The 15,800-nt window shown below is 41.4% G+C and overlaps 1 protein-coding gene across 4 annotated transcripts in view; it reads right to left on the reverse strand.

Moving 5' to 3' along the window:
- The window catches only part of WDR7 (WD repeat domain 7), a 221,194-nt gene that overhangs the window by 168,396 nt on the left and 36,998 nt on the right, over positions 1–15,800 (reverse strand). For 2 of the 4 annotated variants that reach the window (XM_081212627.1, XM_081212626.1), the window contains exons 15-17: positions 6,812–7,578; positions 5,803–5,891; positions 1,460–1,546 (exon numbers count right to left, since the gene is read on the reverse strand). In XM_081212627.1, the coding sequence (XP_081068753.1) occupies positions 1,460–1,546; positions 5,803–5,891; positions 6,812–7,578 (943 nt within the window). The remainder of the gene's footprint in view (positions 1–1,459; positions 1,547–5,802; positions 5,892–6,811; positions 7,579–15,800) is intronic. The other 2 variants (XM_081212629.1, XM_081212628.1) reach the window with 1 other exon arrangement.

Raw genomic sequence — 15,800 nt, forward strand, 5'->3', positions numbered from 1 at the left:
AACGGATTCTTTTCGTCTTGCGAGGCACCACTGTATTTGATGTTATTCCCAATTACCCTCGCTGATGTCATCACATAGCTAAGTCTGATTGGCTATAGTATCATGATGTCATCCCAGTCACTATAGGATCGTCCATGTGACTACTCTAATAAGGAAAAACAGCAAAAAAACAAACAAACAAAAAAACCACCCCCAAAGGTGCATATGCTTGTAATTTAGATTTTATTTTCAGGAGAAGTGTCTTTCTTTTCTTTGTATTCGGGAGAAATTTCAAACCTGGAAAAATCACAACTTTTACCCTCCAAACTTAGAAAAGGGGGAATTTTCGACACAACTTTAATACACCACGTCTAATCACTGCAGAAGTAATCTGGATTGTTGCTGGTTTCTAATGAAATCTTCCAGTCACCACTTAGAGGAAGGCTTGTATCTACTTAGAGCTGAATGAAGCAATTCTCTCTTAGCATGACAACTAAGCCATCGGACACATAGATGTTACCTGCGGAATAGAGTCTCTATTTCTTGTGTAAAGGAAAAACTGGATACATTTAGTAGCACAATGAATGAGAACAATGTATACAAATAATTGAAAACTGGTCCATAATTCATAAACAGTAGAATTTACAAAAACGCCTACAAACAGAAGAATCTACAAATCATTTAAACTGACACATCTTCTTTTAGAAATCAGCTTAGTTCCACTGAAGTTAACAAGGCTAGGCAGATTTAATTGCTCATTTTTTTGCTCTTTGCTTTTTTATTTCTTTTATTTTTTCATTTTTTTGCAGTTTGTAGGGTACTTTTATTTCTTTTTTTAAACAACAACAACATGATCTTTTCTAGGTGATCTTTTGAGAGAAAGAAATTACCTGCACATTACAAGACTGTGTTAGAAAACAAGTATTTACAAGATCTCAGATTTTGCCTTTTCCTTTACAGATAAAAGAATGGTAACAAAACCCTTAGATATTGTCACTGAAAAACACCCTCTATTTATAAGCAAATAAATTTTTATCAATAGGAAAGTTATCCACAAGGTAGCCAACTTTCTCTAAGCCACCCAAAATATCCCTTCAGTTGCGATTCAATTGCTTAAATCCTCATTCTGAAGCCACCGGAAAATTAAAAATATGTAATTGTTCTCTCCTTGTCCCTTCCCCCACAAGGTGAAAAAGGGTGGACAAATTGAATTTAAAGACCTTAATTCATTAAATATAAATTTCTTTTTTCCAGTCAGATAAACTAGCTGCTTAAGTGATGTGCAACCATCACTTAAAGGCAGAGAAAAATGAATTAAAACTAATCATTAGTTGCAAATAAAGGTTGCTAAATGAAGCTTGTTTTCAAATTGAGAAAGTGAATGAATGTGCAGATTAGAAGAGGCATGTAACAACGAGAGAGCAAGTTAGTTTAAAGAAAAAGAAAAAGGCCAAGTAGATAGAAACGGAGGTGAGAATACCTTCATTTACTAAGAAACAGGTATGTAAAGGAGCAGGGTCAGAGCCAGAGAGATCAGCTTCAGTGCTAGCAGAAACAGCAGGAGCAACTTGAGCAGGAAAGAAGAAATAAAGAGGAAAATGAAGACAGACGTTTCAGAAAACGGTACGTATTACTAAAGAATGGGGAAAGGAGGAGAACCATAACTCTCTGGGACTATATTAGCAATTACTATACAAGAACCCTTCAAGAAGCGTTCTAGTGAGAGAGAAACAAGTCAATTATAGAACACAGGGTGAGACTTTGGTTACTTGGGCTGTACACCAAGAAATGCTAAATCAAGAAACTTGCATCAATCCCATTTTAAACAGCAGAGTGAGCACGTTAGGTAGGGAAATCCTGGTCACAGTTACACAGTAACACGTACTAACAGAAAGTCCACATTATGACATTATTGCGGCTTAAAATCACAAGTAATTATAAACTCAAAGAACCAGGATATAAATTATCATCCACATCACAACTGCACGAATAAAGCTTTACAGTTAAGACAAGTCTAATTTGGGATGTTTTGACCTCTGCAGATTGTTTTAAGGCCCGGCCGAATAAAACACATTGAAAACTAATCTCTTTAGTACCCACACTAAGATTGATTTAGTGGGTATTGTCGACTTCTTTCAGTGAGGAAGCCACTTTAAAAAGTTAATTGCTCAGAATAGTTTTTGCCAAATTAAAATTTCTGCCGTTTTACGATGGCCGTTTTGTGAATTGTGGTGGCGTTCTTATTTTTTTTAATGTGAAGGCAGTCCAAAGGCAGCCATAAACTTTATAGTTTCGCTAATGCTCCATGAATCAAATTATCATATGAAAGGACAGGCAGACCTTATGGCACACACCATTCTACAACCAGAGGTCAATGTTAAGATTTAGAGGTCACTAGCTGACACTTCCTTCTCACAGAGAATTACCATATGTCATGCACAAGCATCTTCAAATTAATCCCTCTCCTTTATTCCATTGCAGAACAACAATGAGCTCAGGCTCCAGAACAGATTAAGCATTGTTTCCTGAATTGTATGTTTGGTTTTCATGCAGTGAACTTCTTTTGTCACTCTAAGACATCTGCATCAAAATTACTTCTTCTATGATTTCCACGCGAATGCATCACGATGGCACGCGCAACGCTGTAAACCAGCTAGCATGTATTACGTGTGAATTAAATAATAATAATAACAGAAAACCAGGATTGGGAAAGATCTTGAACTGATAAAGGCACAAGCTTTCCAAAAATACACCCAGACTCCAATTGTCAGAGTTTACTGTTCGATATTTAAGCTTCACTAATTTGTGATGAGGGTGGGAGAAAGAGAACAGTCTCTCTGGCTGTCATTGTTTATATCAATCAGTGTAACTGAAAGTAACAACAGCTGGCTTGGTAGGCCAGCAGAACGGGGCGTTCGAGCAATCTGATAAAATACGCTGCATGAATTGATTGTGCTCAGCCCCTGTCCATTGCATGTTAGCTGCGCTGCAATTAAGAAAGTTAAACTCACAGAAATGCACAACATGTCACAGGCACCAAGTCGAGTGATAGAAGGTTGATGAGAAAAACCTACAATGTGATAGCTAGGAGAAAGGTGGAACAAAAATCTAACGATTCCATGAATAAAAATCTTCTGGCTGTTACTGTTTATGATAAACTTTCCCCCATTTATTATCAGGGCAGAAGTAAGCAAATAACTGTAGATCTGAGAGCATGAACTATAAATATGACAATAGCATTATGAACCACATTAACAGATGACCAATGAGGATGGTAATACCTGAAGGAGCGTCTCCACCCCCTTCGTTCAGCCCAGAGACTGAGGTCCAGCTCTGAGGGCCTTCTGGTGGTTGCCTCCCTGTGAGAAGTGAGGTTACATGGCACCAGGCAGAGGGCCTTCTTGGTAGTGGTACCCACCCTGTGGAACGCCCTCCCATCAAATGTCAAGGAAATAAACAACTATCTGACTTTTAGAAGACATCTGAAGGCAGCCCTGTTTAGGGAGGTTTTTTTATGTTTTTAATGTTCTTTTGAATGTTTTTAATGTTTTTTATGTTTTCAATGTTCTTTTGAAAGCCGCCCAGAGTGGCTGGGAAAACTCAGCCAGATGGGCGGGGTAGAAATGATTACTTTATTTTATTTTATTTTATTTTATTTCTATTGAAAGGCCTCCCAGTGCACCATGGTTTAGATGACACTACATTGTGAACATTAAAAAATCAAAAACGTAAATGACATGCAACCTCACATTAGTGGACTTCTGCTTGCCTGACATAATTCTTCTTCCCTGTTCCCTGTGCCATCCCCAAATCTGCTCTGGAGGGGCTGAGGGGAGGAGCAGGGGAAGGGGAAGTTTCACCATATCAGAAGAAGCCCTTTTTGCTGCCTGGCAGCTACCAATGCATGTCAGCCATAATGATTTACACACTTTACTGCACAGAAAAGTCAAACTTCATCACAGCATCACATACAGTGAGATACTGAAATATTTGCTTTCACATCCGTTCATTGCCCATCAAAAGCAAGACTGAAAGCTTTCATTCACTTGATTGCTCAGCTATTAAATGTGGCTTAAAAGGAGGCAAAAGTTTTTTCAGTTAATGAAATTTTATCTCTCCACTAAATTTCAAAAAAGGAAAAGAAACACTGAGGGGGGAATTCATGGACACTTACTTGGGTTAATCTACAGACTTCCAGGGGGATTTGTATTCAATTTCTAACTTTCTTCTCTCGCAAATCATTCACAACCAAGCTACCTTCCGGCCGGGGGGGGGGGTGTTATCTAATAATTGTATGTATGTATGTATGTATGTACGTACGTACGTATGTATGTATTTCCCAACCATTTGGCTGGGTTGCCCCAGCCACTCTGGGCAGTTTCCAACACATATAAAATCATCAAACATTAAAATCCTCCTGATACGGGGCTGCCTTCAGATGCTTTCTAAAAGTTGTATAGTCATTTACCTCCTTGACATCCAATGGGGACATCTACACTTGAGTTTAACATAAGGCAATGTGCTTGATTTATCATGTTTTAAATATAGCAGCCATGAGAAGAGGATCAGATGCTAGGCAGAAGATCCCTCTGTCTTAGGCACAGCGCTATTAAGGCATATAGGAAGCACAGGGTGCTTTTCTTAACGGATTAACTACCTTCAAGAAATCAACACATTTTAATAAGTGTAGTGATCTACTCATCAGGGAAGAAAAGTTTACTAGAGGAAGTTCTAGAAATTACGAACAGTTGCAGCCCCAGTTCTGCCGTGATGCCCTTTGGTTAAGCCAAAGTCGTGGGACTACAAAAGGCTTCCACTGCAAGAGTCATATAGAAGACCATGGGATCCAGTTAGGAAAACAAATTTATATTGCACTGTTAAACAAGACCATGTGCAGAACAAAGAGAGAGTAACAAAGGTGTTACAGAAAGGTGATACCCTTTTTTTGCCCAGATGTCAATGGACACACGTTTCCTCTTCCAGAAAGAAAATAAGGAGAATGTGGAATCCGACAAAGATTTCTGCTTGCACAACAGAACTTTGTTCCCCTCTCCTTTCCCATGTGTCCCCTAAATATGTCTTAGGGGGTTCCCCCAACCCTTTGGAGCAGCTTTGTGGAGAAGGTGAGGCACACATGAGGAGAGGAGAGGTCAGGGAAGTCCCACTGTGCAAGCAGACATCCTTGCACTGATGGGATGTGGTAGCTGAATACTGCCCCCAAGAGCCCAGATATTATTTGAGCCATGCCCTTTTGTGGGCTCCCTTGAGTCACACGCAGGTTAATCTATCCACCTCTGAATACCAGAGATATACAGGATCAGTAATGCCAAGCATTAAAGAGAGTGGAGTCAAACAGCGTGGATCTAGAGATTCCCTCCCTCAGAACAACTGCCGGGATTAACCTGAGTTGTAATTATGCTGATCCGTCAGTTTAGGAACAGATTGCAAAACTGGACTGCAAGGCTCATGGCAACTGCAGGTTTCATATCAGTCCCTGGTGATGAACAGCCAGGAGATGAATCCAGGGTGAGTTCAAAGAATGGTGGATCAGAGACATATGACCACCACCTTAACCTCCAGCAAGGTGCTTGGCTGTCAGCACGGGGTACCTGAAAAATGTTGCTGCTATGAACTCAAAAGATCATATGCACACAGGAACCTTCAGTTTCATAAAACACCTGCAATTATCAGACCATCCTTTGCAATTATCAGACATTTCAGCTTAATTTAATCACTCAGAAAAAAAGAGAGAAAAGAACGTATCATTAAGACAATTCCACAGTCTGAGTGATATCTCCATTATCTCAAGGGCCTAGAGGTTACCTTGTTTAATCAGCCCTTGAGCTGTCGGACTGGCAACTGGAGCAGGAGTCTTCACTCTAGCAAGCTCAGGAGTCCCTGGTCTAGGTGGTCTACAAATAAAAAAAATCAAGAATTGGGTATGTAAAATCAGAAAATATTGCACACCATATAATATTTGGGCTTAGTGCCACATAAGAATAGCTTAAGAATGGGTTGCATCTTCTGTTAAACATGCACAGATCTCGGTACCCTTTTTACCCAATTCATCATCATTATCTTTCTCAGCCTCTCTTCTTTCAATACCCTAGGTATCCTCTATCCCTTTTATTTTCTGGAAATTATAGTTCCCTTCTTTCCTTCCAATGGCTGGTTTAGTATCTTTTGTGGATATGGTGGTCAAGGGAGTTGGAGAGGCTTACCTTAATTCTTATATAAATTTCTTCTTAGCTTCTATTTTATCCATGAAGTTTTATTTTTAAAACCAGACAAATAGTTGTCAAGTGCTGTAACCTGTACTGAGTCTAGACAGCGGCAACAACAAACCAAATATCATTTTATGAACCACCTCCTTCACAACGTAACTTTCGCCTATTTGAAATGTAATAAAACATTTTAATCATTTGACAGAAACCTCACCAAACTGGTGTCCAGGTACAAATACCAAGAACTTCACTACTTTCAGCCAAGTTGGAATAACAATACAGGATATAAGAAAGAATAGGAAAAGCAATCTGGCTCTGGGTTTATGTAGGCCAAGGTTTCCCAGACTTGGGTTTCCAGCTGTTTTTGGACTACAACTCCCATCATCCCTAGCTAGCAGTACCAGTTGTCAGGGGTGATGGGAATTGCAGACCAAAAACAGCTGGAGACCCAAGTCTGGGAAACCCTGATCTAGGATGAAATTCAACAAAACAATGATCTAGCAATAAAGAATGCACAACTGTGTACTAAAGAAAGGTGGTTCGGAGCGAGACAGCAAAGGATGAAAGAGGTAAATTAAATAGGTTTGTTTATTTTTTTCTACAGGTACCTGACTGGTCCCTTCTTCATATGATCACCAATGAATGTTGCGTTCGTCATGCTCATCAAGGTGTTAGCCAAGGAGATAATGGAGAGGAGGTGCTGAGTAGTTACTGCGCGTGATATGCCGTATGTTCCTCTGATATGTCCCTCCGTGGGAGATACAGACTTCCCTACCTCCGCATCAACAGAGGGCATCTTGCCTATGGGCTGATTGTATCCGGGAAGCATCAGCGACATGTGGCCTCCTCTTGAGAGCAAGCCAAAAGAGACGGAGCAGTGTGGTCTCAGCATCCCCAAGCGGTCGCTGCAAAGCTCATCTAGAACACCATTCAAGCCCCAAGCATGAAGGCATGACATAAACAACTTGGCCGTGTCCATGGTTAGATTGTATTCTAAGAGGGTTAAGGGCTTAGATTTGCTGGACCGGTACTCGGGATCGCTGTCTTCTCTCCTCTGCCTGGCTTCTTCGTCATCCTCGTCCTCATCAAGGAGATGTTCTTTTATGTTCTCTTTGATTGTTTCTTTGACCTGCTGGAACAGGACCGCTGCTCGTTTGCCAGCCAGGAAGGAGCTCCCTTTGTCAGAACTGCCAGATGCTTTCTGCAAATTCTCTGGGGAAATAAGGGCTGTATTCGGCCTGGAGGCTTCCTCAGTTAGCAGTTGAATAATCAGAGCTTCTACATCAAAGAAGAGCACATGGACATCTGGGTCTGTTAAGTTAGTCTTCAGGGCCTGAACCATCAGAGAGTTGTGAGAGTACTTAGGCAAATTTCCCTGCAATAAAACATGCAATAGTTATTTCTCTGGCTTGTGCAGTACTCTGCAAAGAGTTTGCGCAAAACATAACCTGGGTATCTTGGATAGGAGAAGAGTTGTGGCATTTGAAAGCAAGCAAACAGCAAACTTGAAATGTGAATGATTTAAGATTACTATATGATTCCTTTTTTAAAAAAAGTATAATTAAATGTGAAACACTCCAAAACAATATGTATAACGTATTTTTGAAAAATATGCTGAGCAGTTAATTGCATTTTCCCATGCTTTTTTAAAAAAACATTAGGAACCAACATGCATCTGTTGGGTTATCCATGTGGTTTTATGTGATAGTAGCACTTGTACAAACTGTGTCCAAGTCTATCAAGGATCCCAAGAGAAGGGATAAATTAATTCATCCAAGAGAAACAGATACGTGTATGAAAAAGACAAAGGCGCGGACAGTTCCCCACCTTTTTTGGACATGTGTTGATAAACAGGTGTTTGCAGGACTCCCTTCGCAGAAATAAAACATTGAAAAGCATTGTCTCCCCCAGAGCCAATCTACATTGGGAAGTCTAAAGAAGACTTGCAGCACATTCCCATGTATGTCCACTCAGAAGTCGAGGCCCCATTGAGCTCACAGGTAAAGTGTGAAATCAGATTATAACCGTAACAGGGTTTCTCCTTTCCCCCACTTTGGAATGCAAGATCACAGGGCAGTTGTTGAATTCATTGTTAAAATTACCAGTGCCACTTTGAGACAGTAAATAATGAATTAGCACGCACAAACACACGCCTCTTAAATACCCCCAGAGATTTATGTTTGGCACTAAATGGAATACGTAACTCTTTGTTGATTCTGTGCACACATTTTTAAGATCTGCTCCTTTGATGCTCAGTTCAGCCCCTAGAACAACAGGCTGTCTTTGGCCATCAACCTGGACCTCTTCAAAGCCTCACCTTGCTAGTCAACAGCATGTGCATCCTTCCTTGGTCTGCCAAGGAAGTGAGGATGATGAAAGCAGACAACGCTAGAGTGCAAGCCGCATTCAACTTGTGCCAAATTAGACTGATTTCAATACCAATCCCATTTGCGGGGGCTAAGTAGCGGAGGTCAATTTCAATCTCTGTTTCCACCACCAAGCAAAACACATTTTCAGGCAGAGAAAGGGCTCACACTGTATGGGAAACCAAGTTGGTCTCCAGTGGTAGGTTGGAGCGGGAAGAAGAAGACAACGCATCACCAGATTATCCTAGCTATATTTTGTTTGATGAATTTCAATGTATCCTGTACAGAAATGTTGTGATGGTCTCGGTCAAGGTTATGATGGAGCCTTGAAAATCCTCTCTGTTCCTGCCCTTCTCAAGTCCTGCCTTGTAGGAAGCTGATACAGTGGTGCCTCGCAAGACGAAAAGAATCCGTTCTGTGATTCTCTTCGTCTAGCGGTTTTTTCGTCTTGCGAAGCAAGCCCATTGACGGATTAGCGGATTAGCGCTATTAGCGTCTTATCGGCTTATCAGATCAGATGATAAGCGGCTTAGTGGCTTAGAAAAAGGGGGGAGGGAAAAAACCCGCAGGAACTCGCAAGACATTTTCGTCTTGCGAAGCACCTCCAAAACGGAAAACTCTTTCATCTAGCGAGTTTTCCGTCTTGCGAGGCATTCGTCTTGCGGGGCACCACTGTAGATTGTAGCCAAGGGGCCATGTTTAAAATCCAAGCAGGGTAGGAAAGTGTAGAGCTTGACATTATTTAAAGCTTCAGCTTCAGCAGTTGTTCCCAAACCAGTATCTGTTCCTAAACCAGCCCCATGAATTTTCACAAAGCTGTGTTTCTCCAGTCTGCATTGTAGAGCCTCTTTGCTTCCATTCTACGCATTTATTTATTTATGCATATATACTTAACAAAATTTATATACAGTGGTACCTTGGTTCTCAAACTTAATTCTTTCTGGAAGTCCATTCCAAAACCAAAGTGTTCCAAAACCAAGGAGCGCTTTCCCACAGAAAGTAATGCAAAATGGATTAATCCATTCCAGACTTTTAAAACAACCCCTAAAACAGCAATTTAACAGGAATTTTACCATCTAATGAGACCACTGATCCATTAAATGAAAACAATAAACAATGTACTGCAGTCACCCAGTACCTGAACTGGGTTCCACACAGTCACAAAAACAAAATAAAAAGAGCTACAAATACAAAAACAAAAACGCAAAATAAATAGCAAAAACAAGCAGACCTCAACGTAACACTCAAATCGCAAGCATAACACTCAAAGCAGGTTTGCAGTGTTTGGGTTCCAAGTTGTTTGAGTACCAAGGCGTTTGAGAACCAAGGTACCACTGTACTGCGTGATTTTAGCAAAACCTCTAAGCCGTTTAACAAGAAACCCAATGCTCTGCTCCTGACCTCAGCTGCACATTGCATGGCCAGTTCCTGTTTTCTAACAATTTATCTGCGTGCGTACGTTCCTCCTCCATCCCAAACAGTGGGTGTTTCCCCCTCCCTGCATGCTTAACTGTTCATGCATGCATCCACCTGCCCCGGCAAGTTCATCACTCACTGCATGTTATCTATTCCTCACGCAAAAGGCTGAAAAGTGCAGCTGTGGAAGTGACAAGTCCCCCTTACACACACACCTCCGCAGGGAACCTGCCGAAGACTCTTCACAGTAATGGTGAAATTGACAAAAGGCAAAACTCCTACAGAAGGAAAAAAAAATTGAAATCCCCTATAATGAAGGAGGCTCTCTGGCGATAGCGGTGATGGAGAACGCTCATCAGTTTCACCACTTTGGTTTGCAGCCTTTGCAGGTAATTCTCTGAACTCGAGCAAGATTTCCACAGAACCTGCCAGAAAGATTTCAAAGAGCAGCAGTGAAACTGACAATCTTGGAAGCTCAAGGCTGTAGAGGTGAAACTGACAAGAGGCTTCAACCCTCTTGTCAATTTCCCCTTTCACCTCCTCGCAGGGAAGGGACTTCTGGGAACTCGCCGCAGAGGCAAAGGGGTGTTTGTCAGCTATATCGCTCTTCTCTGCAAACTACACAAATCTAAGAGCTTGTAACAAGCCGTTGAGCGTCTCATCACATCTATTTTTGTTTTTGTTTATTTTACACGCGGCAATGACAAGTTTACGCACCAGATCCAGCCACCAGTTTCTGTTTCTTAAGAGAAGTTTAATTAGATAAGATTTAATTGGATAAAATGACAGTGAGAGTTTAATAAAAGCTGCTTGACAGTGGGACGGATTCCCTCGGGAGGTTATGGACTCCCCTTCCTTGGAGGTTTTCAAGCAGAGCTTGGATGGCCGTCTGTCATGGATGCTTTAGCCAAGGTTCCTGCACTGCAGAGGGTTGGACTAGATGACTTACGGGGTTCCTTCCAACTCTACAATTCTGCGATTCTATGAATATACCATAAGAAAGCCTTGTTGGATCAGATCAAATGCCCAACTACCAGTTTGAATTATGGTGCTGGAGGAGACTCTTGAGAGTCCCATGGACTGCAAGAAGATCAAACCTATCCATTCTGAAGGAAATCAGCCCTGAGTGCTCACTGGAAGGACAGATCCTGAAGCTGAGGCTCCAATACTTTGGCCACCTCATGAGAAGAGAAGACTCCATGGAAAAGACCCTGATGTTGGGGAAGATGGAGGGCACAAGGAGAAAGGGACGACAGAGGACGAGATGGTTGGACAGTGTTCTCAAAGCTACCAGCATGAGTTTGACCAAACTGCGGGAGGCAGTGGAAGACAGGAGTGCCTGGTGTGCCCTGGTCCAGGGGGTCACGAAGAGTAGGCCACGACTAAACAACAACAACAACCAGTTCTCACAGTGACCAACCTTAATAGCTCCCTCACCTTTGCAAAGGAGAACTGCCATTGGCAAACCTTACCATGAAATGGGCCATCAATGGCAACTATACCATCCCATTTCATCCAAAATTGGGAAACGGTGATTTTGATTGTTTTAAAATTATTTGTATGAAATTTTTGAAATACATGCAACTCCTGTTTTAGGTAAGACCAATATGTGTGTGACCGTGCACACACACAGCGCCAAACCCAGAAGTGACTTGGAAACATAATAAAATATGTCACTAAAAGGGTGGGGGCAGGGATGGGGCAGGGGCAGCACGGGGCAGAATGGGGTGTTTTAATTGCACGCAATTTCACACAAGCGCACAATGACTCGGGACACAACCCCCATGCAATTTGAGGGATTCCTGCATAACATTTGACAAACTACGATTAACGACTTTTGAATGAGACAGTATATGAAGCTAGAGTCTGGAGTTGGATTCATATTCTTTATTAAAAAAATTATTATTTTTATTATTATATTTGTATACTGCCCTTCATCCACAGACCTCAGAGCAGTTCCAAAGCAGTTAGCCAGTTCTGATTCATACAAAATGGGAGGGTATAGTTGACTCTGTTTGTGTGTGTTCACATGGCTCATACACAGGTCAGCTTATCAAGGCAAGACGCAATCATCCGAAACATTGATGAGAATTTGTTTCTTAAAGTTCTACTGCTTTAGTTTAATTATCATAAGTACAGAAGGAAATTAGAGAGCCAGTGTGGTGTAGTGGTTAAGAGCGGTAGTCACGTAATCTGGGTAACCGGGTTCGCGTCTCCGCTCCTCCACCTGCAGCTGCTGGGTGACCTTGGGCCAGTCACACTTCTTTGAAGTCTCTCAGCCCCACTCACCTCACAGAGTGTTTGTTGTGGGGGAGGAAGGGAAAGGAGATTGTTAGCCGCTTTGAGACTCCTGAAGGGGAGTGAAAGGCGGGATATCAAATCCAAACTCTTCTTCTTCTTCTTCTTCTTAAAGCAAGATGGAAGGCATGAATGGCTTAAGAAGCTACTTTTCTCTTTAAAATGTTCATCCATACAACAATATTATTTGTACCTGTAGCAAACCAGCTCTAATACATTTAAAGGCAAAGTGCACATACACATTCTCTGCCATTTGACTTTGTTACCCTATTAAAATCATTTTGACATGCAAGGAATAAGGCAGCAAACTGGAATGCTACAATTGGAAATATGGCGGATTAGCCAAACCTGGTTGCAATCCTAGTACTGGTCAGTTTCACATGTGTGGAGTCACTGATTTTAAACAGGGATAAAATCTATATAAAACTGGGGAATTGCAAAAACACAGAACTGCCCTATTTTACGAATACCAACCATAAAATCCATGGAGGAAAACATGACTCTTAACAAAAAGTGGATCTCTGATGCCCTCTGCTGTCCTACTGTCAAACCTGATTAGAAAGCAAGGCAACCCTTTGTTCAAAATAATACTACAGAACGTCTCAGTATACTTTCATATATGGGCAACACAGTTCTAAAATGTTTGTGCCAAAATGCAATCACCACATCAGGTTATCATGAGCCTTAGCCATTTGTTTGATAGAGTTAATATGAGTAGGAATTAGTATCACTACAGAAGATATCTAATAATTATTATCTTTTTAAATCTCTGTGGAAATGTCATCATGTAGCTAAATATTGGTATACATTCTTATTTGGGTATAGGAGACTGCCGGGGCTATTGTACATTGTGAGAAAAGGAAAAGGAAAATTCTTCATCAAAGCAAAGACAAATACAAAATAAATGGATGGATGCATGCCCATGCACTTGTTCATTGTCAACACAAAGCACCAAAAACTTTCCCTGGGAAGCCTGATCCCTTGTGTCTATGAGATGTCCCCAGATATTGGCATAAACTATCAGGCCTACCTTCTTAACACTCAAGGACTACAACTTTTTATTAATAAATAAATAAAAATCCAAAACAGAGAAACCAAGAATAGGAATGCTGCACTCAGATCCAACCTATCAGGGGAAATGCACAGGACCTCTGTGCAATTCTACCAGCCCTCACTGGATTCTGCGACTTTGCATTAGTCTAGCAGAACAAGTAGGAAAGTGCTAGCACTGATTTCATTTTTTTAAAAAAAGGATAAGCCATGCTTTTATTGTTATTGGGCCAGTATACATGTAATGGCCCAATAACAATGAAAGCATGGCTTATCCTTTTTTATAAAAATGATAGGACGCGCGTGGCGCTGTGGTCTAAACCACTGAGCCTCTTGGACTTGCCAATCAAAAGGTTGGCAGTTCGAATCCCCGCGACGGGGTGAGCTCCCGTTGCTCGGTTCTAGCTCCTGCCAACCTAGCAGTTCGAAAGCACACCCCAAATTGCATGTAGATAAATAGGTACCACTCCGGCGGGAAGGTAAATGGTGTTCCCATGTGCTGCTCTGGTTTCGGTGTTCCGTTGCACCAGAAGCGGCTTAGTCATGCTGGCCACAAGACCCGGAACAACTGTCTGCAGACAAACGCCGTCTACCTCGGTCAGTAAAGCGAGATGAGCGCCGTAACCCCAGAGTCGTCTGCGACTGGACTTAACTGTCAGGGATCCTTTACCTTTATCTTTTTTTATACATGTAATAATTTTAAAACCCACAATGCAATACTGAAAACATAAAAGCAACTAAAAACACAGTAATTTTAAGTGCTTCTGCAGATCAAAAGGTTTTATCCCAGCGCTGAAAGGAATGCAATGTTGTTGCAGAGCATGCCTCTCTTGCACATTCCAAAGTTGGTGTGCCACTACAGAGAAGGCCCTCTGTTTGGTACATGCATAGTGTCAATAGATGAATCATGGAGAAGCGTTGCCTCTGATAATCTTAACGCTGAGGAAGATCAATAGGGGAGACGTCACTCCTTCAGGTATCTAGACCTCACACCATTTAGGCTTAAAAGGTAAGCATCAACACCATAATGTGGTCATAGGCAGAACTGATGTACTGTGGTTCCGTCTGAATAAACCAGATCAGGTTCTGTGCCACTTGAAGTTTCTGAACAGTTTTCAAGGGCAGTCCTGCACAGAATGCATTACAGCTTGAATTTCCAGCTTAGCGAAAAAAGGTACTGGCTTGGGGAGGGAAAATATCTATTGTTTGGAAAAATAATAATTAAAATGTTTAACAGGCAAGGTCCATGTCACTATCTGATAGTAGAAATTCAAGGCGGAACTACAATAAACAGCCAGCAGTCAGTGGAATGTGGGATAATAAACAAGGGTAGAGGGGTGCGGGGAATGAGACAGGGAATTTGCTTGGTGCATTCTAAAGTATATAAAACTTCCTATAATACTTTAAAACAAGTAACTTTTTTAATCTTAATATATCATCTACAAGCTGCCTTACTAATAAAAAGCTTGCCTACGGCAGCATATCAAATCACTTCCCAGTTTTATCTTCTCATCTTCTGTATTTTTACTCTCTCATGTTAGGAAACCTTATTTAGAACACTGTAAAGATTTTGCCTGGGATTTTGGAGTTGCACGACATTGTGCCATGAAGTCAATTTCCAGCAAAATATATTTATATATAATTTGTAATATTTATGAACAGTTTTCTCACTTTAAAATTGCCCATAAAACTAGCTATTAGGATCCTCCATCTACTCCCATCTACAACTGCTCCTTTACTGTAGCCAAAAGCCAAAGCCATTAAGGGAAGTTTCTCTTGCCCAATTCCACCCCCTCAAAAAAAAGAGATGAGAAATTTCTACACCACAGTAGCAAGACAAATCCCCCACTGCAAGGAAAGTGGCAAAGCTGATCCCTAGTGGCTCACTTGGAATGCATTTTTCATGAAGCTGTGATCCCTACATGCAGACCTCCTCCTGCAATGGTTTTCCTTGTGAACTAAGGAACAATAACAGTTGCAAGCCATATGTAGGACTCACTCTCGGATCCTGGCTTCAATCGCTATCACAAAGTACTTCTCAAAAGGGACAGATGCAGCTGGAATATCACTTTCCATACTTGAAAGTTTTCACATTACAGAAAGGGAGAAAAAAACAGAAAAAAACCATATATCAAGTAAAACACTTTAACCACAGGGTGGTAGTGGGAAGACAGACTGGGTTTGAAAGCACCTAGTACATAATTTAGAGGCCCATGCTTACAGCATCAACCGTTTCAGTGTAGAAACATTAAGTATTGCCATATGTCCTCTTTTTCCAGGACACATCCTCTTTTTCCAGTGATACCTCTGGATGCGAACGGGATCCGTTCCAGAGCCCCGTTCGCATCCTAAAGCAAATGCAATCCGCGTGTCTGCGCAGGTCGCGATTTGCCACTTCCGCGCATGCGCGTGACGTCATTTTGAGCGTCTGCACATGCACAAGTGGTGAAACCCAGAAGTAATGCAC

This window comes from Podarcis bocagei (assembly GCF_964188305.1).
Source record: "Podarcis bocagei genome assembly, chromosome: 11".
NCBI classification, from domain to species: domain Eukaryota; kingdom Metazoa; phylum Chordata; class Lepidosauria; order Squamata; family Lacertidae; genus Podarcis; species Podarcis bocagei.